The sequence below is a fragment of the Lycium barbarum genome, chromosome 5 (assembly GCF_019175385.1).
Source record: "Lycium barbarum isolate Lr01 chromosome 5, ASM1917538v2, whole genome shotgun sequence".
Classification (NCBI taxonomy): Eukaryota; Viridiplantae; Streptophyta; class Magnoliopsida; order Solanales; family Solanaceae; genus Lycium; species Lycium barbarum.
Window position 1 is genome coordinate 7,639,401 of NC_083341.1, and position 15,976 is coordinate 7,655,376.

A 15,976-nucleotide genomic window follows, 5' to 3' on the forward strand; every position below is an offset into this window, starting at 1 on the left:
GATACCATCGTGATATATAAATATACTGCGATGGTATCACAGAGGAAGGGGTTTGACCGAGGGGTATGTCAGGTAAATATTTCCGGCCGGTGGGGTTAGAAGCGAAATTAATTTAGAAGGGGGTAAATATGTTATATTTTGAGGTATTCAGTGATGTTTTCCCAAAAAGTTAGTACTTATTAAATTATGATTAAAAAATAAATAAGAATAATTTAATCCACACTTTAAACGCCGTCGTTCCATGTAACAGAAGTCTGGTTACTGAATTCTCAATAGCTCAGAGCTAAACTGAATGAAGAACAACTAAGTTGTTGAAACTCAATCCACACTAAACAAGTAAACTCTCAAAGACCAACTTCCAAATATACTCACAGATTTAAATTCAGTTCATTTATTCAGTGAAATCAAGAAAGTCTTGTTTACGTGAAGTGCAGATCCAGAGGTTCATTTCAGAGCTAAATTTTAGTGCTTATTGTTTTGCTTCTTGATCTTTACCATCTTTTGTTTCCCCCACATTTACTTTTAAAAATAAAAAACTTAACATTTTTACTTTCTGAAGTTAAAACAAAGAAGCACAGAAAAACAATGAGGCAAAAAGTTGATTTTTAAGTTTCAAGAATGTTAGAATCTGCATATCTCTGCTGCATTTGTGCTTATTGATCTTTACCATCTTTTGTTTTTCTCATTTACTTAAACTAGTTAAACTTTTTTACTTTTGTGAAGTTAAATTCACTGTAAAACAAAAAAGAACAGAGAAAAGAGGCAGAAAGTTACTTTTAATTTTCAAGAATATTAGGATCTGTATATCTCTGCTGCATTTCATGGCTTAATTTTAGTGCTTATTGTTTCGGAAACAGCCTCCCTACGCTGTACTCTACGCTCCCCAGACCCCACTTGTAGGATTACACTGGGTATGTTGTTGTTGTTGTTGTTGTTGTATTGTTTTGTTTCTTGATCTTTATCAGGTTTTGGTTCTTCCCATTTACTTAAAAAGCTAAACTTTTTTACTTTCTCTGAAGTTAAATTCACTGTAAAACAAAAAAAAGAACAAGGGGTACTGTAAAAGAGATAAAAAAAAGCTGATTTTTATTTTCAAGAATGTTAGAATCTGCATATCTCTGCTTGGGTATGTGGAGATTTTAATTCTGGGTTTAAGTGCACATTCAAGTTTTTCAGTTTTTGGGTGTCAAAAACTAAGGATTGGAACCACTGTGGTGGAACACTAGTTTTTTTTTTTTTCCACCCCGTGTCTGGTACCCACAGTGGGGCCCGACTAAATCTGGATTCACACTGAGAAATCCCACATTAAGGGGTAAAACGGTCCCTAACAAAGGGGTAAAACGGTCCCTAACAAAGGGTGCTCGAACACGAGACGTCTGGTGGGACACTAGTTAAGTACAAGCTGAAGTAAAGTGGGAATGAAGAAGTATTTATTAACAAGAAAAGTGGGAAGGAAGAAATGGGCTGGATGCCTGCTTATTATTTGTCTTGGAATGATCTTGTTGATTCGATACAGCAGCTTAGGAATAACATACAACAGTGTAGAAAAGTCATACAGCAGTGTGGGAAAATCTCCAAAAAAGCAATCAGTTTATGGGTTTTTTAATGACCATCCGGACATTAATGAAGGTTCGAAAGATGTTGTTGATGAATATGTCAAATCACATGAATCGAAACCGGTAGAGCTAGTAGCTTTTAAGGAAAAACCACGTCTTATTGATGTCGAAGGGCTTAATGATCTATACAGCTCGAATAATTTTTCGAAGGAAGAGTCTAAGGCATTGCTAGCATGGGGTAATATGAGATTCTTGTTATCTCGGTCAGATGGTCTGAATGGAACTGCTCAAGGAGTTAAAGAGGCTGCTATAGCATGGAAAGATTTGGTGTTATTTATTGAGAAGGGTAAGGCCACTAAAGCATCTCTGGATGAGAAGGAAAATGAGTATTGCCCTTATTCTGTGACTGCATTCAATGGGAGCAATATTAGGATCCCTTGTGGCTTAGTTGAGGATTCATCTATTACTGTGATAGGCATACCTGATGCAAAACAAGAAAGTTTTCAAATTGAGCTTGTGGGTTCAAAACTTCCGGAGGAAACAAAGCCTCCTATAGTTTTGGATTATAATGTAATTTTGCCCGGGGAGAACTTGACAAAGGATCCCCTTATCACTCAGAATACATGGAATAATGAATCTGGGTGGGGTAAGGTGGAAAAATGCCCTGATCATGGCTCTACTGATGTGATAAAAGGTAAATTATACAAACAAAAGAGAACAAATATTACTTCGCATCTTTTCATCTTCTAATTTGTGTTCATTCAGGGAAGAATCTGTTATACGCGATCTTGGATAACCTAATTGCTTGAATCTTATTGTTTCCGTTGCTCCTTATAAACGTAGTGATCTGATATATTTTTCCTATATATATCAGTTGATGGACTAGTCAAATGCAATGCCAAAGTCTTCCGAAATAATATAGAAGAAATTGCAAATACTACCAATTCTAGCAATCCAATGTCCACAGATGTCTCAAATTCTAGTGCCTACGGTACTACAAATTACCCTTTTGTTGAAGGTAACCCATTTACTGCAACACTATGGGCTGGTATAGAGGGGTTCCATATGACTGTCAACGGAAGACACGAGACTTCTTTTGCCTACAGAGAGGTTAGTGTTGTTAGTTTCAGACAGATCCACTGAGCTTTATTATCTTTTGGAACTGTCACATGAATTTAGGGGTCGTTTGGTTGCTGGTTAGGAAGTGAATTATCTATGTATTAAAACCAACATAACTAGTACCATGTGATAGCATTTCAGTTGCTATGTATAATATTCAGTACACCATGTATGGCGTTTGGTTACCAGCTTACAATCCCGCATAACTAATACGTGTATAAGTAATGAGGAGATCTATGTATTATTTTTTGCTGGATAGAAGATGGAATAACCAATACATGAATAACTAAACCCTGCATAACTAATCCCTGCATAACTCTAACCAGCAACCAACGACTTTTTAACGGATAACTCCTTTATTGTGTTGTGTTTCTTCAAATGCAGAAACTCGAACCTTGGTTGGTTAGTGGAGTCAATGTGATAGGTGGTGTGGACATCATATCGATCTTAGCGAAAGGATTACCTGTTTCCGGTGATTTGGACTTGAGTTATGATGTTGAGCACCTCAAAGCTCCAGCAACTCCTAAAAAGAGGCTTGTCATGTTAGTTGGGGTTTTTTCTACCGGAAACAATTTTGAGAGACGCATGGCACTGAGGAAATCATGGATGCAATATGAAGCTGTGCGGTCAGGAGAAGTAGCTGTCCGATTTTTTATTGGTCTTGTAAGTGAGGCATTCAACCAGAAGTAGTTATTATGGTCACTAATTTTCATATTCTACCATCTATTTCAAGTACTCCCTCTATCCCAATTTATGTGACACTCTTTCCTTTTTAGTCAGTCCCAAAAAGACACATTTTTATATTTAGTACTAATTTAGCTTTAAACTTCTCATTTTACCCTTATTGAAATGATTTATGGGCACACAAATATCTATTGACTTATTTTGGACCACAAGTTTTAAAAGTCCTCCTTTCATTCTTAAGCTCCGTACCCAATCAAACACCTTCATATAAATTGGGACAAAGGGAGTACTAAATATAGTATGGTTGCTACAGTCCTCCTATGATCATTTTTTGTTGGCTTGGTCTTTCTGATGGGCTAGATATAGGTTTCTGAATCAACTTACTGCATCTGTTGCTTTAGTTAAAAAATTACACGTCAACTATTCTTTGTTTTCTGAGAATTCTCAATTAAGGGACAATATTAAGATTCTAAATCAAGCGCTTCTATTTAGCAACTTGCGACTGCTTTCATGATTTGAAGAACAGCTTCAAGTTATCTGAAGTTTGTCATATGTGATTATGCTTTGTCTCTTCTATTTTGGCCTTTGGAATTGAGGCGTTCAATTAGAGTATTTTTATTTTATAGTTGCTTGGCTTATGTTCTTGCAATTTATTGTGAGTACCTCTTTAACATATTGGTGTTTAGCCTTTGTTGGTCAATTATGTTGTCTAACATTTTTCGTTCTCTATTAGCAATTGGTTATTACTTATATGTCCTTTTGAAAACAAATGCAGGACAAAAATAGGCAGGTCAACTTTGAGCTGTGGAAGGAAGCACAAGCCTATGGAGATATCCAATTATTGCCTTTTGTTGATTACTACAGCCTGCTCACTTTGAAGACCATAGCAATTTGCATTATGGGTGTAAGGACTTTCAAGTATTTATCAGTAGAAATAGAATTTATTCGTTATTTAATTGTCCGCAACAAATTTGAGTTTTCTCTTATTTATAATTGCTAAAGAATAGTCTTGCATACACTCCAAGAGAAGCTTTATAAAGTCTTATTCCACCATTCATTTCGGAGAATATGTAGTGTATGAATGCTTTTTGAGTGCGTACAAAGTTTTCTGGTGTGTATATAAAATAGGGATTTTACATTGTATAGCCGCTCGTCAAAATTGTAGCCAGCAAATGTATATTTTCTGTATATTTATTGTAATATACAAAAAATGTACATACTTTTTATATATTGGTTAGCGGCTGTAATTACTTTTCGGCCGAGCGGCCAAATAATTTAATAGCACTATAAAATATCCCTTGCTATATCCTTAAATTAAAATGTGATTTAAGGACTATTACACTCATTAAAGCTATGGACACTCTAGATGTATTTAATGTCTGATCTGACGAGAAGAAACAAATCCCAATTTATTGTTAACTAGGAATATTATTCGACTGCATAGACATACTCTGTGGAAAGATTGTTACAATATTTGTGCTTAAATTGCAGGTTAAAATCCTACCTGCGAAATATGTTATGAAGACTGATGACGATGCTTTTGTGAGGATTGGTGAAGTTCTGTCGAGCCTCAAGGGAAAGGATCCTAATGGTTTATTATATGGTGGAATATCTTTTGAGTCAGCACCTCACCGTGAAAAAGAAAACAAGTGGTACATCAGTCCTGAGGTATTCTATTTCTAAACTTGTGTTGTCGACTCATCGTATAGCATTTTACTATCTCCTTAATCACGATTTCCTTCTGCAGGAATATCCGCCTCCCTCCTATCCCCCATGGGCACATGGACCAGGTTATATTATTTCTCGGGATATAGCTAAGTTCATTGTTCAGGGCCATCAAGAAAGGGAACTGATGGTAATACTCATTTGATATTGTTAAGAAAAAAGAATCTACTCTTTCTTATTAACCTGATTTTTCTTTCTAACCAGGATTGTTACTGCAAAATATACTCCCTCTGTCCCAATTTATGTGGCATAGTTCTGATTTCGAGAGTCAAAGTTATTGAGACCTTTTTTTTTTGTCTTGTATAGGCGTGTGTATGGACATGCTACATTTTAACTTATTTTCTTTACCAGGTTATTAGTGAAGGGTGTGAATAATGCGAAAAAAAATAAGTTCAGGGGCGTCATAGGATCCTGCATATTTTAGGTGTATAGTTGACAATTTCACAATAGTTTAGGTGTGTTTAAATGCCTTATCCTAATCTAAATATGAAACATATTACAGAGGATTATACCCTTAAAGGAAAGAAAACAAAGAAAATGGGGGATAATAAATCAAAAAGGATATGTGTTTACTATCATCAATAGAAAGAAGCACATGACACAAACTTCCAATGTCAAACTTCCACTAAAATGCTAAATCTGTCTGTTGTTTTTGCGGATAATGTCAGTTTTCTGTAAATCTTTGTGTTGTGCCAGCTTTTTAAACTTGAAGATGTTGCTGTGGGAATTTGGGTTGAGGAATTCAGGAGGAAGGGTCACAAAGTACAGTATGTTCATGATGAGAGATTTTACAATGCGGGTTGTGAATCAGGGTATATCCTTGCACATTATCAGAATCCAAGGATGGTGCTATGTCTGTGGGAGAAGCTGCAGAAAGAGCACGAACCAAACTGCTGCGAGTGACTGTGCTGCAATCCTAAAAGTGCAAATTTTTGACTAGTGAGTATACAAATTTTGCAGATGGTTTCAACTATGATCTTCTGTTTGTTTATTCTTTGACAAAAGGTCAAACTGCAATTGTATAGGAGTATTTGTTTCGGTGGCGCGATATTGTTGTTGTCATGGTTGTTATTCATGTAATGCTGCTGATGTTGAATGTTGAAAAGGAAATGATGCTAAGGAGTTTAAGTTCTATGTGCAGTTTTTTTTTTTTTTTTTTTTTTTTTTAACAGTTGTGATAAACATTAATTGGTAATCTGTAGAAATTGTAACAAATATGCTATCACATGTTAAACTACACTCTGATAGTGTGAAAAATCCTTACATTGACAGGACAAAGAATCCTTATACTGTCAATGTATTTTAATCTAACCAGTTATTTACGGCAATGTTTAGTTTATCATACTAGGATTATTACTGACAGTTTCATGTTATTAGTGGTAGGCCATTTCAACCCTATGATGTAAAAGAATATACAGTCAAGAGTGTCAGACCTCTCTATAACAGTCATCTTCTATAACAACATTTCACTATAATAACTATATTTTACATGGAACAATCATTTATGTTATGCTATATTTCGTTTGTGTTCGCTATAACAGCCAAAAAAGTATCGGAACAAATGACGTTATCATAGAAAAGTATCCGAACAAATGAAGTTGTCATAGAGAGGTTTGACTATTTATATACAAAAGTTAATGTCAAATCCTATACCAATACCCCCTTTCGTGTTGAATTCTATTGGCATCTGTTTTTAGTGTTTGGTCCAATTAGAGGTAGTGTTGTGACTGATCATAAGAGAAGTTTGACCCTCAAGCACTTTCAGACACTTTATGTTTCAACAGGTACTGCTTCCATGTGCAGCAAAATTTCCACTATGTTCTAGGCCAAACAAAATGCCAAGTGCTATTTGATGGTAGAAATACGTCTGTCGGTCAATTCTTAGTCATGTGTTTGTAAAATAGCCACTATTTTGTAGTTTAAAATTTTACTTCTGCAATTTAAAACTTTAAGATAATGACTATTTTTAATTACAAGGACAGAAAAGTGGCTATTTGTGAATTTGACCCTATTTGATGGGAACTAGTCAATTCTGAATGCAATTTTTGAACTTTTTACTATTTCTGTTACTGATATGTTAGAGGGAAATTCATTGCACTTATGTGGATGGTGACTTAGCACTGCCACTATGGATGTTTCAAGATGAGACTGTCTTAGTAATTTTGGGAAAATGCTTAATTAATTTGTTGCAAATTTAGCTTAAAAAATGGAAGCATAGTCCATTTGGTTCAGAAAAGTTTCTTAATTACTTTTGGCCATAAACCAAAACCAACGGCTTTTGGACCACAGAAAAAGTCAACTGAAAATGCTTTTCAAAAAAAAAAAAAAAAAAAAAAAAAAAAAAAGAAAGATGGATTTTACATGAAAAAAAAAAAAAAAAGAGAGAGAGAGAGAAGAAGAAGAAGGTATTCATCAATTAATATTTTCTTCCAAAAAGTATTTTTCAAAAGTTTCTTTTTTCGTAAACCAAATTCAAACACTAAGACAGACCAAGACAAACTATCCACGTAAAGTGAGGAATAGAGCTTCTACAAAAGCTTCCTTAGATATGTTTGGATTAGTTTTTGAGAATATATATATATTTTTTTTTTCAAGATCTCTTCGTGTAATTTATTACTTCATGCAAGTTTTCTTATTTTTCACTGAAAACAATGTTCACTGGTGGGCTACGTGTTCTGAGTTCTGATATTCCGTAACATGTTTTGCATACTTATCTTGTGGGAAATAATTTCAATTTTACGTCTTTATCTACCAATCTTCCCTCAATTAATTTGTCGGTGTTTCTCTTACAAAAATTAACATAATTTTTAACACATGATTCAATCCATTTACAACTTACATATGCAGAGATCGCATGATTAATTTACAATTTGATTCAATAACGATTACTTGCGTCAAATATTAGAAATGACTTAAAATGTCCTTCTTTCACTTATTGAATCAAATTTTTTCTTCCTTCCACCCTGATAAAAAATGCCCTCATTCTACCTACTGGGCTAAATTTGTCCCCTTTTTTTTTTCAGGCTTAAAATTATTCCTCCATTAAAGTACAATTATGACATATAAATAAAAAATATATATACACTAAAAGAAGTTCTTGTTACCCCATTTGCGCAACATAATAGTATTCTGTTAAAAGTGATTCAATTAAATGGACCACGTAGCTATGCTCTTGACAATTGCTTCGAATTTTCCTTTTGCCCTCTCTTTTCCTTTACAAAATTTTAGCTCAATGAGAACTAATGTATTACCTAAAAATGGATAATACGGTATTATTTATTCAAGTCAACGTAGACTTAATCCTAATACGGTATTATTTATTCAACTCGGCGTAGACTTAACTTGGGATTAATAAGTATTTATCCATTTGCTACAGAAAACCAACAAATAAAGTATTATTAACGTGACTAGTGACGTTCTAACTTGGATTTAACAAGCTAAGGTTGACATATTTGTAGAACTATGGAGAAAGGAAAGGATGCTTCCAGGTTAAGAAATAGAACTATTTGTAAAAATAAATTAAGCATCTACTATTAATTTACTATCTAATATTAGGTTAAGCGATAGAATTCTATTTGTAAATATATATAAGCATATATTTATATGTAAACATCGAGTTCAACTAAATTTTTAGCACACTGCCATTACCATTCATATAATCATTCTCCTAGTGGGTCGAAATAGGTATCTAAATTAAGAATAAACGGCTTTTATAGGCTACCTATATGAACAATAAGCTGGAAATAACCCATCTTAATCAAGATCATTCCTTTCTTTTAGCCTCTTAGTTGGAGTAATTTCTTGTAAAAATTAATGGAGTTTGTTCTTGTTTTCCATAAGTTCTTTCGTAAAAGCATTTAATTTTAAAAAAAGTCCAAACTTTTCCTCCTAGAAAGTCAGTCGAGGTTCCTTATAGAATAGGAAACCAAGTAACTTAAGAGAGGAGTTTGCCTCTTCTAATAAAACTCACTACTCTTTTAATTATGCAATACTCTTTTAATTTTGGAACCTATGAAAATATTTAACATCATTCTATTTTTACTTGAACTTTTACAACTTTTGAAATTTTAAATGCATTAAATCATTCGTTACTTTAATTTGGATCTGATCTTTTGTTTAGACCACAACTTCGATATTCTTTCCTATCAAATATACATAGATGGAATAATTAAAAGGCTTAATACATCGATAGCGTTTTAAATTTATCATTAAATTTTATTTAGTTATTTGAATTGCGATTTGTTCTAACTAAGCACCTGAACACATGGTAATGTGTTTCTATTAAACATTTTTTATTCAAATTTTGGAAAAAAATTTACACATATCCTCAAGCATTACTAGGTTGTTAAGTTAACTATATAAAATAATTTTTTTTAAAAAAAATTATACACATCAGTCTCAATTGAAACATACTTGAGGTTTTACAACATATTGAGGCTAATGTGTATAATTGGAGGTGACATATTTTATGAGTAGTTAACTTGTCTACGTAACAGACACTTGGAAAAGCATGTAATTTTTTTTTCAAAATTTAAACCAAAAGTGTCTAGTAGAGACATTTTATCATGTATTCTGATACTCAATTGAAACAAACCGTAGTTTAAATTTCTAAATGAAATAACTTACTATAGCCATTTAAAAGTTAATTACACGTGATCATATAATCCAACCACCAACAATACATATAGTGCGATAAAAGGATTCCTTCATCCTTATCAGATATTTCTGGCCGACTCCCAAAATTGAAATGTTTTTTAATAGCAAATGTTTTCGATCTTGTGCGACGTGAATCTAAATTAATCAGTTCTCAGAGATATTTGGCCAAAAAAAAAAAAAAAGCTATAATCCGAGTAAGTGGCGACTTTCCTACACATAAAGCATGACATTTTGCATCACGCGTTCTCACCATACGAACCTTTTTAATCCGAGTAAGAGTCAACTTTGCCTAAGCCGCCTTTTAATCCCTCTATCTATATAATTCCTCAATAACCCCACTTGCATCCCTTCAATTTCAATCAACAAAATTTAATTAAATTCCCCTAAACCTATTTACACAAATAACCAAACAAAAGAGAGTTACAAATTTTGGTGATGATTGTGAAGAATTCAATGATGACAAAGATGGTGGTAGTTGATGCAGAGATATTGTGTCAGCCTAGTGTTTCTGTTGATGAGAATTTGGATTTATTTGATGTCTCTGTTACTAAATCACGTGAATTTGGCGATAATGATTCGGTTTCCTTTGATATTGATATTTCTAGTCGTTCTGACTCGGTATGTTTCGGATTTACCCTTTTTACTTTTTTTTTTCTTTCTTGGTAATAACTGTTTGAGTTAGTTTGCGCAATTTGATTTGTACACGTAATTCTGTCCATTAAAAGCTTTTAGCTAATCGTAAATAATTCACCTAATTTTGCCCTGTTGGGATCCGGATCGTGCTTTTTCTGTGCGTATTTGGTGAAGGATTTGATCTGCTTAGAGGTTGTGATGTGGCATTATTTAGGGGTCGTTTGGTAGCTCTGGTTTGGAGGTGAGTTATGCAGGTAAATTATTAAAACCTTCATAAGTAATACCATAGTTTGGTAGCCAGTCAGGAGGTAAGTTATTCATGTATAGAATTAGTATGGTGTTTGATTTGCAATTCAGAAACGCGCATAACTAATACATGTATAAGTTATTCATGTATGATTCTTGACAGGAGGTGTGGGGGGTGAAGGATTAGGGTAGAAAGGTAGTGGGTAATCAGGCGCTTTTCTTTTTGAGTTTTAGCATTATTCTTGTATTCTTAGATTTGTTTTTTATGTGTTTGTTTGTTTAGCCTCGGTTATTTTATTATCTTGCTATTGTATTTGCTTGTTGTTTTTTATGTGTTGTTTGTTTAGCCTCGGTTATCTTATTATCTTGCTATTGTATTTGCTTGTTGCTACTGCCTCTTTTTTCTTCTTTCTTTGAGTTGAGGTTCTCCCGGAAACAACCTCTCTACCTTCTCAAGGTAGTGGTAAGGTCTGTGTACACACTACCCTGTCTAAGACCCCACTTGTGGGATTACATTGGATATGTTGTTGTTGTTGTACAAGGTGGAATAACTAATACGTGAATAGCTAAACCCTATATAAGTAATCCATGCATAAATAATACACAGATTCCCTCATAACTAATCCCCGTATTACTACTAATACCTGCACAACTCTAACCAGCTACCCGACGACCCGTAGGGTTTGAAGTTAAAAAGTTCATCAGATAGATATTATAGCTAGCTGTGGCATAAAATAGGCTCAATTCTGCTATTTAGAGCTGTATTTTGTTCTGCAATTGTGTGGTACTAAGTTGATGGTCAATGTTAAAATTCTGTATTTTTCTATGAATTCTCTTAGAAGACTCATATTCCTGACCTGGACTAGTATGGAATTGAGGCATAGTTGATTGAATATTCTATTCGCTGATGGAACTGAATTAACTTGCTGAATTTTCATTGGGTCTCTCCAGATGATTAACCGATGGTCTTTGTGCTACTTTCGGTATGGGAATTTCATTGAAGTTATTTGTCTCTATTATCTAATTCTATGCGGCTATGCTTGAATAAGTTTTGGACTTTTGTTATAGTTGTTGATATATGTTATATGTTTAGTTTAATTGTTGCAGTGTTTTGACCTTTTATATTTGCAATTGTCAGGGTGTGAGATGCTCGACTAGTACTCAGACGACTATAATAGATTCAGCCAGAAGCAATAATTTTCTCCCAGCTATTCGTTCGGGTAGCTATACTGATATTGGGCCTCGTAGATCCAATGAAGATGAACATATTCGTGTTGATGATCTTTCAGCTCAGTTGGGTTCTCTATACAATTGGCCTCTTCCGGGTGCGTTCTATGCTGTGTTTGATGGTCATGGAGGTTCTGATGCAGCTGCTTATATCAGAACTAATGCAATGAGATTTTTCTTTGAAGATGCTAATTTGCCGCGAACATCTGTTGTTGATCAAGCATTCTTGGAAGAATTGGAGAGTTCTCACTTTAGAGCGTTTTTAGTTGCTGATCAGGCGTTAGCTGATGAATGTAATGTTGATGCCTATTGTGGGACAACAGCAATAACTGCGCTGGTTTTGGGAAGACATCTGGTTGTTGCTAATGCCGGTGACTGTCGTGCTGTCCTTTGTAAGAAAGGTGTTGCAGTTCAGTTGTCTCAAGATCACAGACCATCTTGTCTGATGGAACGTCAAAGAGTTGAGAAATTAGGCGGTATTATTGAATACGGTTGCCTAAATGGTGATCTTGCAATTACTCGAGCCCTTGGAGATTGGTATATGAAGCTTCCATTTGGATCAGCATCTCCTCTTACTGCAGAACCTGAAGTTAAGCAAACGTTGTTGACTGAGGATGATGAGTTCATGATACTTGGTTGCGATGGCATCTGGGATGTGATGTCGAACCAAGAAGCAGTGAATGTTGTTAGACACGAGCTTAGACTGCACAATGACCCGCAGCAATCTGCCAGGGAACTTGTGAATCAAGCTTTATGTAAAGATGACACGGATGACAATCTCACTGCCATCGTTGTGTGCTTTACTTCTCCTGATCACCAAACTTCAGTTCCATCCCAGAGGCCAAGATTCAGGTGTCGTAATTTGTCCGAAGAGGCGAGGAAGAAGCTACAAAGTTTGTTAGGAAGCAATTGAGTGTAAACTAGCATTGTCTGATGACCATATCAATTTTTTCCACTACAATGTGTAAATACGAATTATTTTTATTACTGTGGTGTCAGTTTGAGGCTCTGCTCAGGGGGAGAAGTGAGAAAAAGCAGCCAGCAGTTTTGTGAGGCTAATGCCTTGTAGCATATATGTACTGTCAATTCTTTTTAATGGAATGGTGTGATATTTGAGTTATTTCTTAAATTCATTTGTTTGTCATGAAACATTTTACCGTTACGACCATCTAGCTTTAATGTTTAAATCTATGTTGCTCGGATTCTTTAAAAATGTTATTGTACTCATGTTGGATCCTTTAGAAATGCACTACTTTTGGGAGAGTATCATCTTATCATTTGAGAAATTAACCCCGGCTTTTGGAGGATACAACATACACCTGGCGATAGTTAAAGAGTTCAAGCGACATGGGTCTAAACTATTGACTTATTTGTCAGATTTAAGTGCTTTTTTGTTTTTATACTGCGTGTGTTTTAAACACACTTAAATGAGTGGCTTTCAATGTGAAGAGTGGGCTACCTCATCTAGATTGGGGAGGCTCCTAATCTATTTTCGGCCAAGAATGAGGGTTAAATAGGAGGTAGGATTTGTGAGGACATAATTTCCTGTGGCGAAGGATGTACTTATTACTATGTGATGGAAAACATTCCCTTAACTGATGCTCGCTCAATTTTTTTATTATCAAAAATTTGCTTTTGGTGTTTTCCTTAAACTTCTTTTTCATTATTTTTTTTCTCAAAAAGGAATTATTTGGCAAGTAAGAAGTAGGGACTGTGCAGCTATTTTTCCCTTTGTTCTTACTTTTCCCCTGATTTTGCATCTGCTTTCGTAAACAAACGCTGATTTGAAATTAAAATAAGAAATCATGATTTCAAATTGCATGGTCAAACGCCTACTAACTTGCTATACATCTCACTTTACATTTTTTACCCCCTTTTTTGTGATGAAGGATATGGCCGGGAAAAAGCTTGTTACAACTTACAAGTGGCGTCTGCAACAAAGCGAATGCATTAACTTTAAATATACACCGCATTTGGTATAATTAGGGGTCGTTTGGTTGCCGATTAGAGCTATGCAGGTATTTATAATATATACGCCGCATTTGGTGTGTTGAAATTTATACACAATAAATAGATGCTACCAAACATGATACAAATTATTCAAAATTTAATACATGAATAAATCACCTCTTAACCAACAACCAAACGTCCCCTTAATTAATTAATGTTTAGTGACAAAAATTTATTTAAAATATAAATATTAAATATTTAATTTTGTTTATGAAAAGGGTCAAATATTTACGCTGTTTTTTGATGTAAATGAATCGGCCGCACACCTCCATAAACTGAAAAATTTTCTTTCAAAATAAACGTGTCCTGACCTCCACAATACATATATTCTACAAAAATAAAAGCTCAGCAACAATTTGTCCATTATAGACCAAAATAAATTTCAAGCCGGAAAAAATGACGACAGCGAGCTTAACTAGACGAAAGGCCACAACAATTTATCAAACATCCAAATATTTATTTTCTTTCAAAAGAGGTTTCGCTCAACTTTAATTAAAATCAAGAATTATATTAGCAAAAACAGATTACTTCTCACCTTTTTTTATTGGTTAAAGGAATTTTAAAAGAGAAAAACAAGAAAAGATTCTTTAAAGAATAATATTTTATTAAGAAAAAAATATGTTTGTTTATTAAGAAAATAATATTTTTTACTCATTTAAATAATAATAGAGATATTTTTGGACATTATTCCCCATGTTTAAAGACATTTTTGACCTCTCCTCCAGGAAAAGCTGGCCCTCCACTATACATGCATCTATATATTCTGCAAAAAAGAAACTTACCGAGAAATTGTTAGACCAGAAATTTCAAGCCAGAAAAAATGGCCATAGGAAGCTTAGCTAAGACCAAAGGCCACAACAATATTATCATCATCAAGATATCTCTACAAGTCCAGGGGTGAATTTACTCATTAAAAAGGGTCACGTGAACACATGGTTACTCGACTAAATTCGATATATTATGTATATAATCCTTAAAATATACTCTCTTCGTTTGAATTTATGTGAACTTTTTTGGAATACGAGGGTCAAACTTTATAACTTTGACCTTAAATTTTGACATAGATATTTCAAGTTTGTAAGAATAAAATTTAGTATATATTTAGAAACTACATAAAAAGTACTATAAGTCATGATATATTATAATTCAAATAATTAGAAAAACTGAAATTGCGGTCAAAGAATCAGCTCGTAGACTCTCCAAATATTAATAAGTTCACATAAATTAAAACAGAGAGAGTATCTAATATTTACTGAACGAATATATGATCAAATTAGATCAAGTGGAGTACTGGTTAAGCATTGAGTTTAATCTCTTGAGGTTGTGAAATTAAACCCTACAAAATGTACTTTTGCTTTTTTTTTTTTTTTTACCTGGATTCGCCTCTACTACAACACATCTAAGGGCCTGTTTGGAAAGCCACCTGGTAATTGGAATTGGTGTAATTACTAGGGTAGTAATTACACAGCCTAGTAATTACAGAATAGTGTAATTACAACGACCTGTTTGTTTGTCATAACGTAATTACAGTGTAATTACAAGCGTGCTGTTTGGTTGCACAAGTGTAATTACACAGTCAGTTTAATTTAAAAATAAAATTTAATTATAAAAAATTTAAAAATTAATATTTAAAAAATATTGCCTTTATAAATGATATTAAATTAGTTATTTAATAACATGTTGTTTCTTGAAAATATATTAATTAATAATCATATATTTGTAACTAATATTATAAAAAAATAATTGATATATATTTTTCAAATTGATATTTAATTTTAATTAATTATAAAACTTAAAAGAAGACCTTTTTTGTAAGAACGTCATGCATTAGATGTTTGACAAAAAAATAATATTAATAAATATAATGCCATAACATTATTCAAATGTTTGACACAAAAAATCCATCAAATGTAAGTGAAAAATAAATAACATGCAATGTGAAAGAAAATAACTTAAAATTGGAAATATAACCTGAATTCAGAATCCAAAAGAAAAAGTTTTAACATAATACTCTTATGTCAAATTTCAGCATTACATAAGTAAGTTCCAACGTAACTTAAGTAAATAATTCAAAAGAAAGGAAAAATATAAGTCTATAACCTCATTCACAATGAAATTCT

At 33.5% G+C, this 15,976-nt stretch overlaps 2 protein-coding genes across 3 annotated transcripts; both read left to right on the plus strand.

Moving 5' to 3' along the window:
- Nucleotides 1–234: 234 nt before the first annotated feature.
- Nucleotides 235–6,218, plus strand: LOC132640317 (hydroxyproline O-galactosyltransferase GALT3). The gene is made up of 7 exons (XM_060356865.1): nucleotides 235–2,250; nucleotides 2,431–2,666; nucleotides 3,060–3,338; nucleotides 4,135–4,263; nucleotides 4,851–5,027; nucleotides 5,107–5,214; nucleotides 5,781–6,218. Exons 1-7 carry the CDS (start codon nucleotides 1,419–1,421, stop codon nucleotides 5,985–5,987), a joined length of 1,968 nt encoding a protein of 655 aa, XP_060212848.1. The 5' UTR covers nucleotides 235–1,418; the 3' UTR covers nucleotides 5,988–6,218.
- Nucleotides 6,219–10,000: 3,782 nt separating this feature from the next.
- On the plus strand, nucleotides 10,001–12,966 carry LOC132640318 (probable protein phosphatase 2C 49). Of its 2 annotated transcripts, XM_060356867.1 has the most exons (3): nucleotides 10,242–10,358; nucleotides 10,548–10,627; nucleotides 11,758–12,966. In XM_060356867.1, exons 2-3 carry the CDS (start codon nucleotides 10,622–10,624, stop codon nucleotides 12,757–12,759), a joined length of 1,008 nt encoding a protein of 335 aa, XP_060212850.1. In that variant the 5' UTR covers nucleotides 10,242–10,358; nucleotides 10,548–10,621; the 3' UTR covers nucleotides 12,760–12,966. The 2 variants fall into 2 exon arrangements, with proteins under 2 accessions (XP_060212849.1, XP_060212850.1); XM_060356866.1 differs by lacking the exon at nucleotides 10,548–10,627 and having other exon boundaries at nucleotides 10,001–10,358.
- The last annotated feature ends 3,010 nt before the right edge of the window (nucleotides 12,967–15,976 follow it).

Bases quoted from the DNA above. Each gene is read 5' to 3' on its own strand.
- LOC132640317 (XM_060356865.1), top strand. From the start codon at position 1,419: ATGAAGAAGTATTTATTAACAAGAAAAGTGGGAAGGAAGAAATGGGCT. The intron at 2,667-3,059 runs GTTAGTGTTGTT...CTTCAAATGCAG, and splicing joins CTTCTTTTGCCTACAGAGAG to AAACTCGAACCTTGGTTGGT. The intron at 5,215-5,780 runs GTAATACTCATT...GTGTTGTGCCAG, and splicing joins ATCAAGAAAGGGAACTGATG to CTTTTTAAACTTGAAGATGT.
- LOC132640318 (XM_060356866.1), top strand. From the start codon at position 10,176: ATGATTGTGAAGAATTCAATGATGACAAAGATGGTGGTAGTTGATGCA. The intron at 10,359-11,757 runs GTATGTTTCGGA...TGCAATTGTCAG, and splicing joins TTTCTAGTCGTTCTGACTCG to GGTGTGAGATGCTCGACTAG.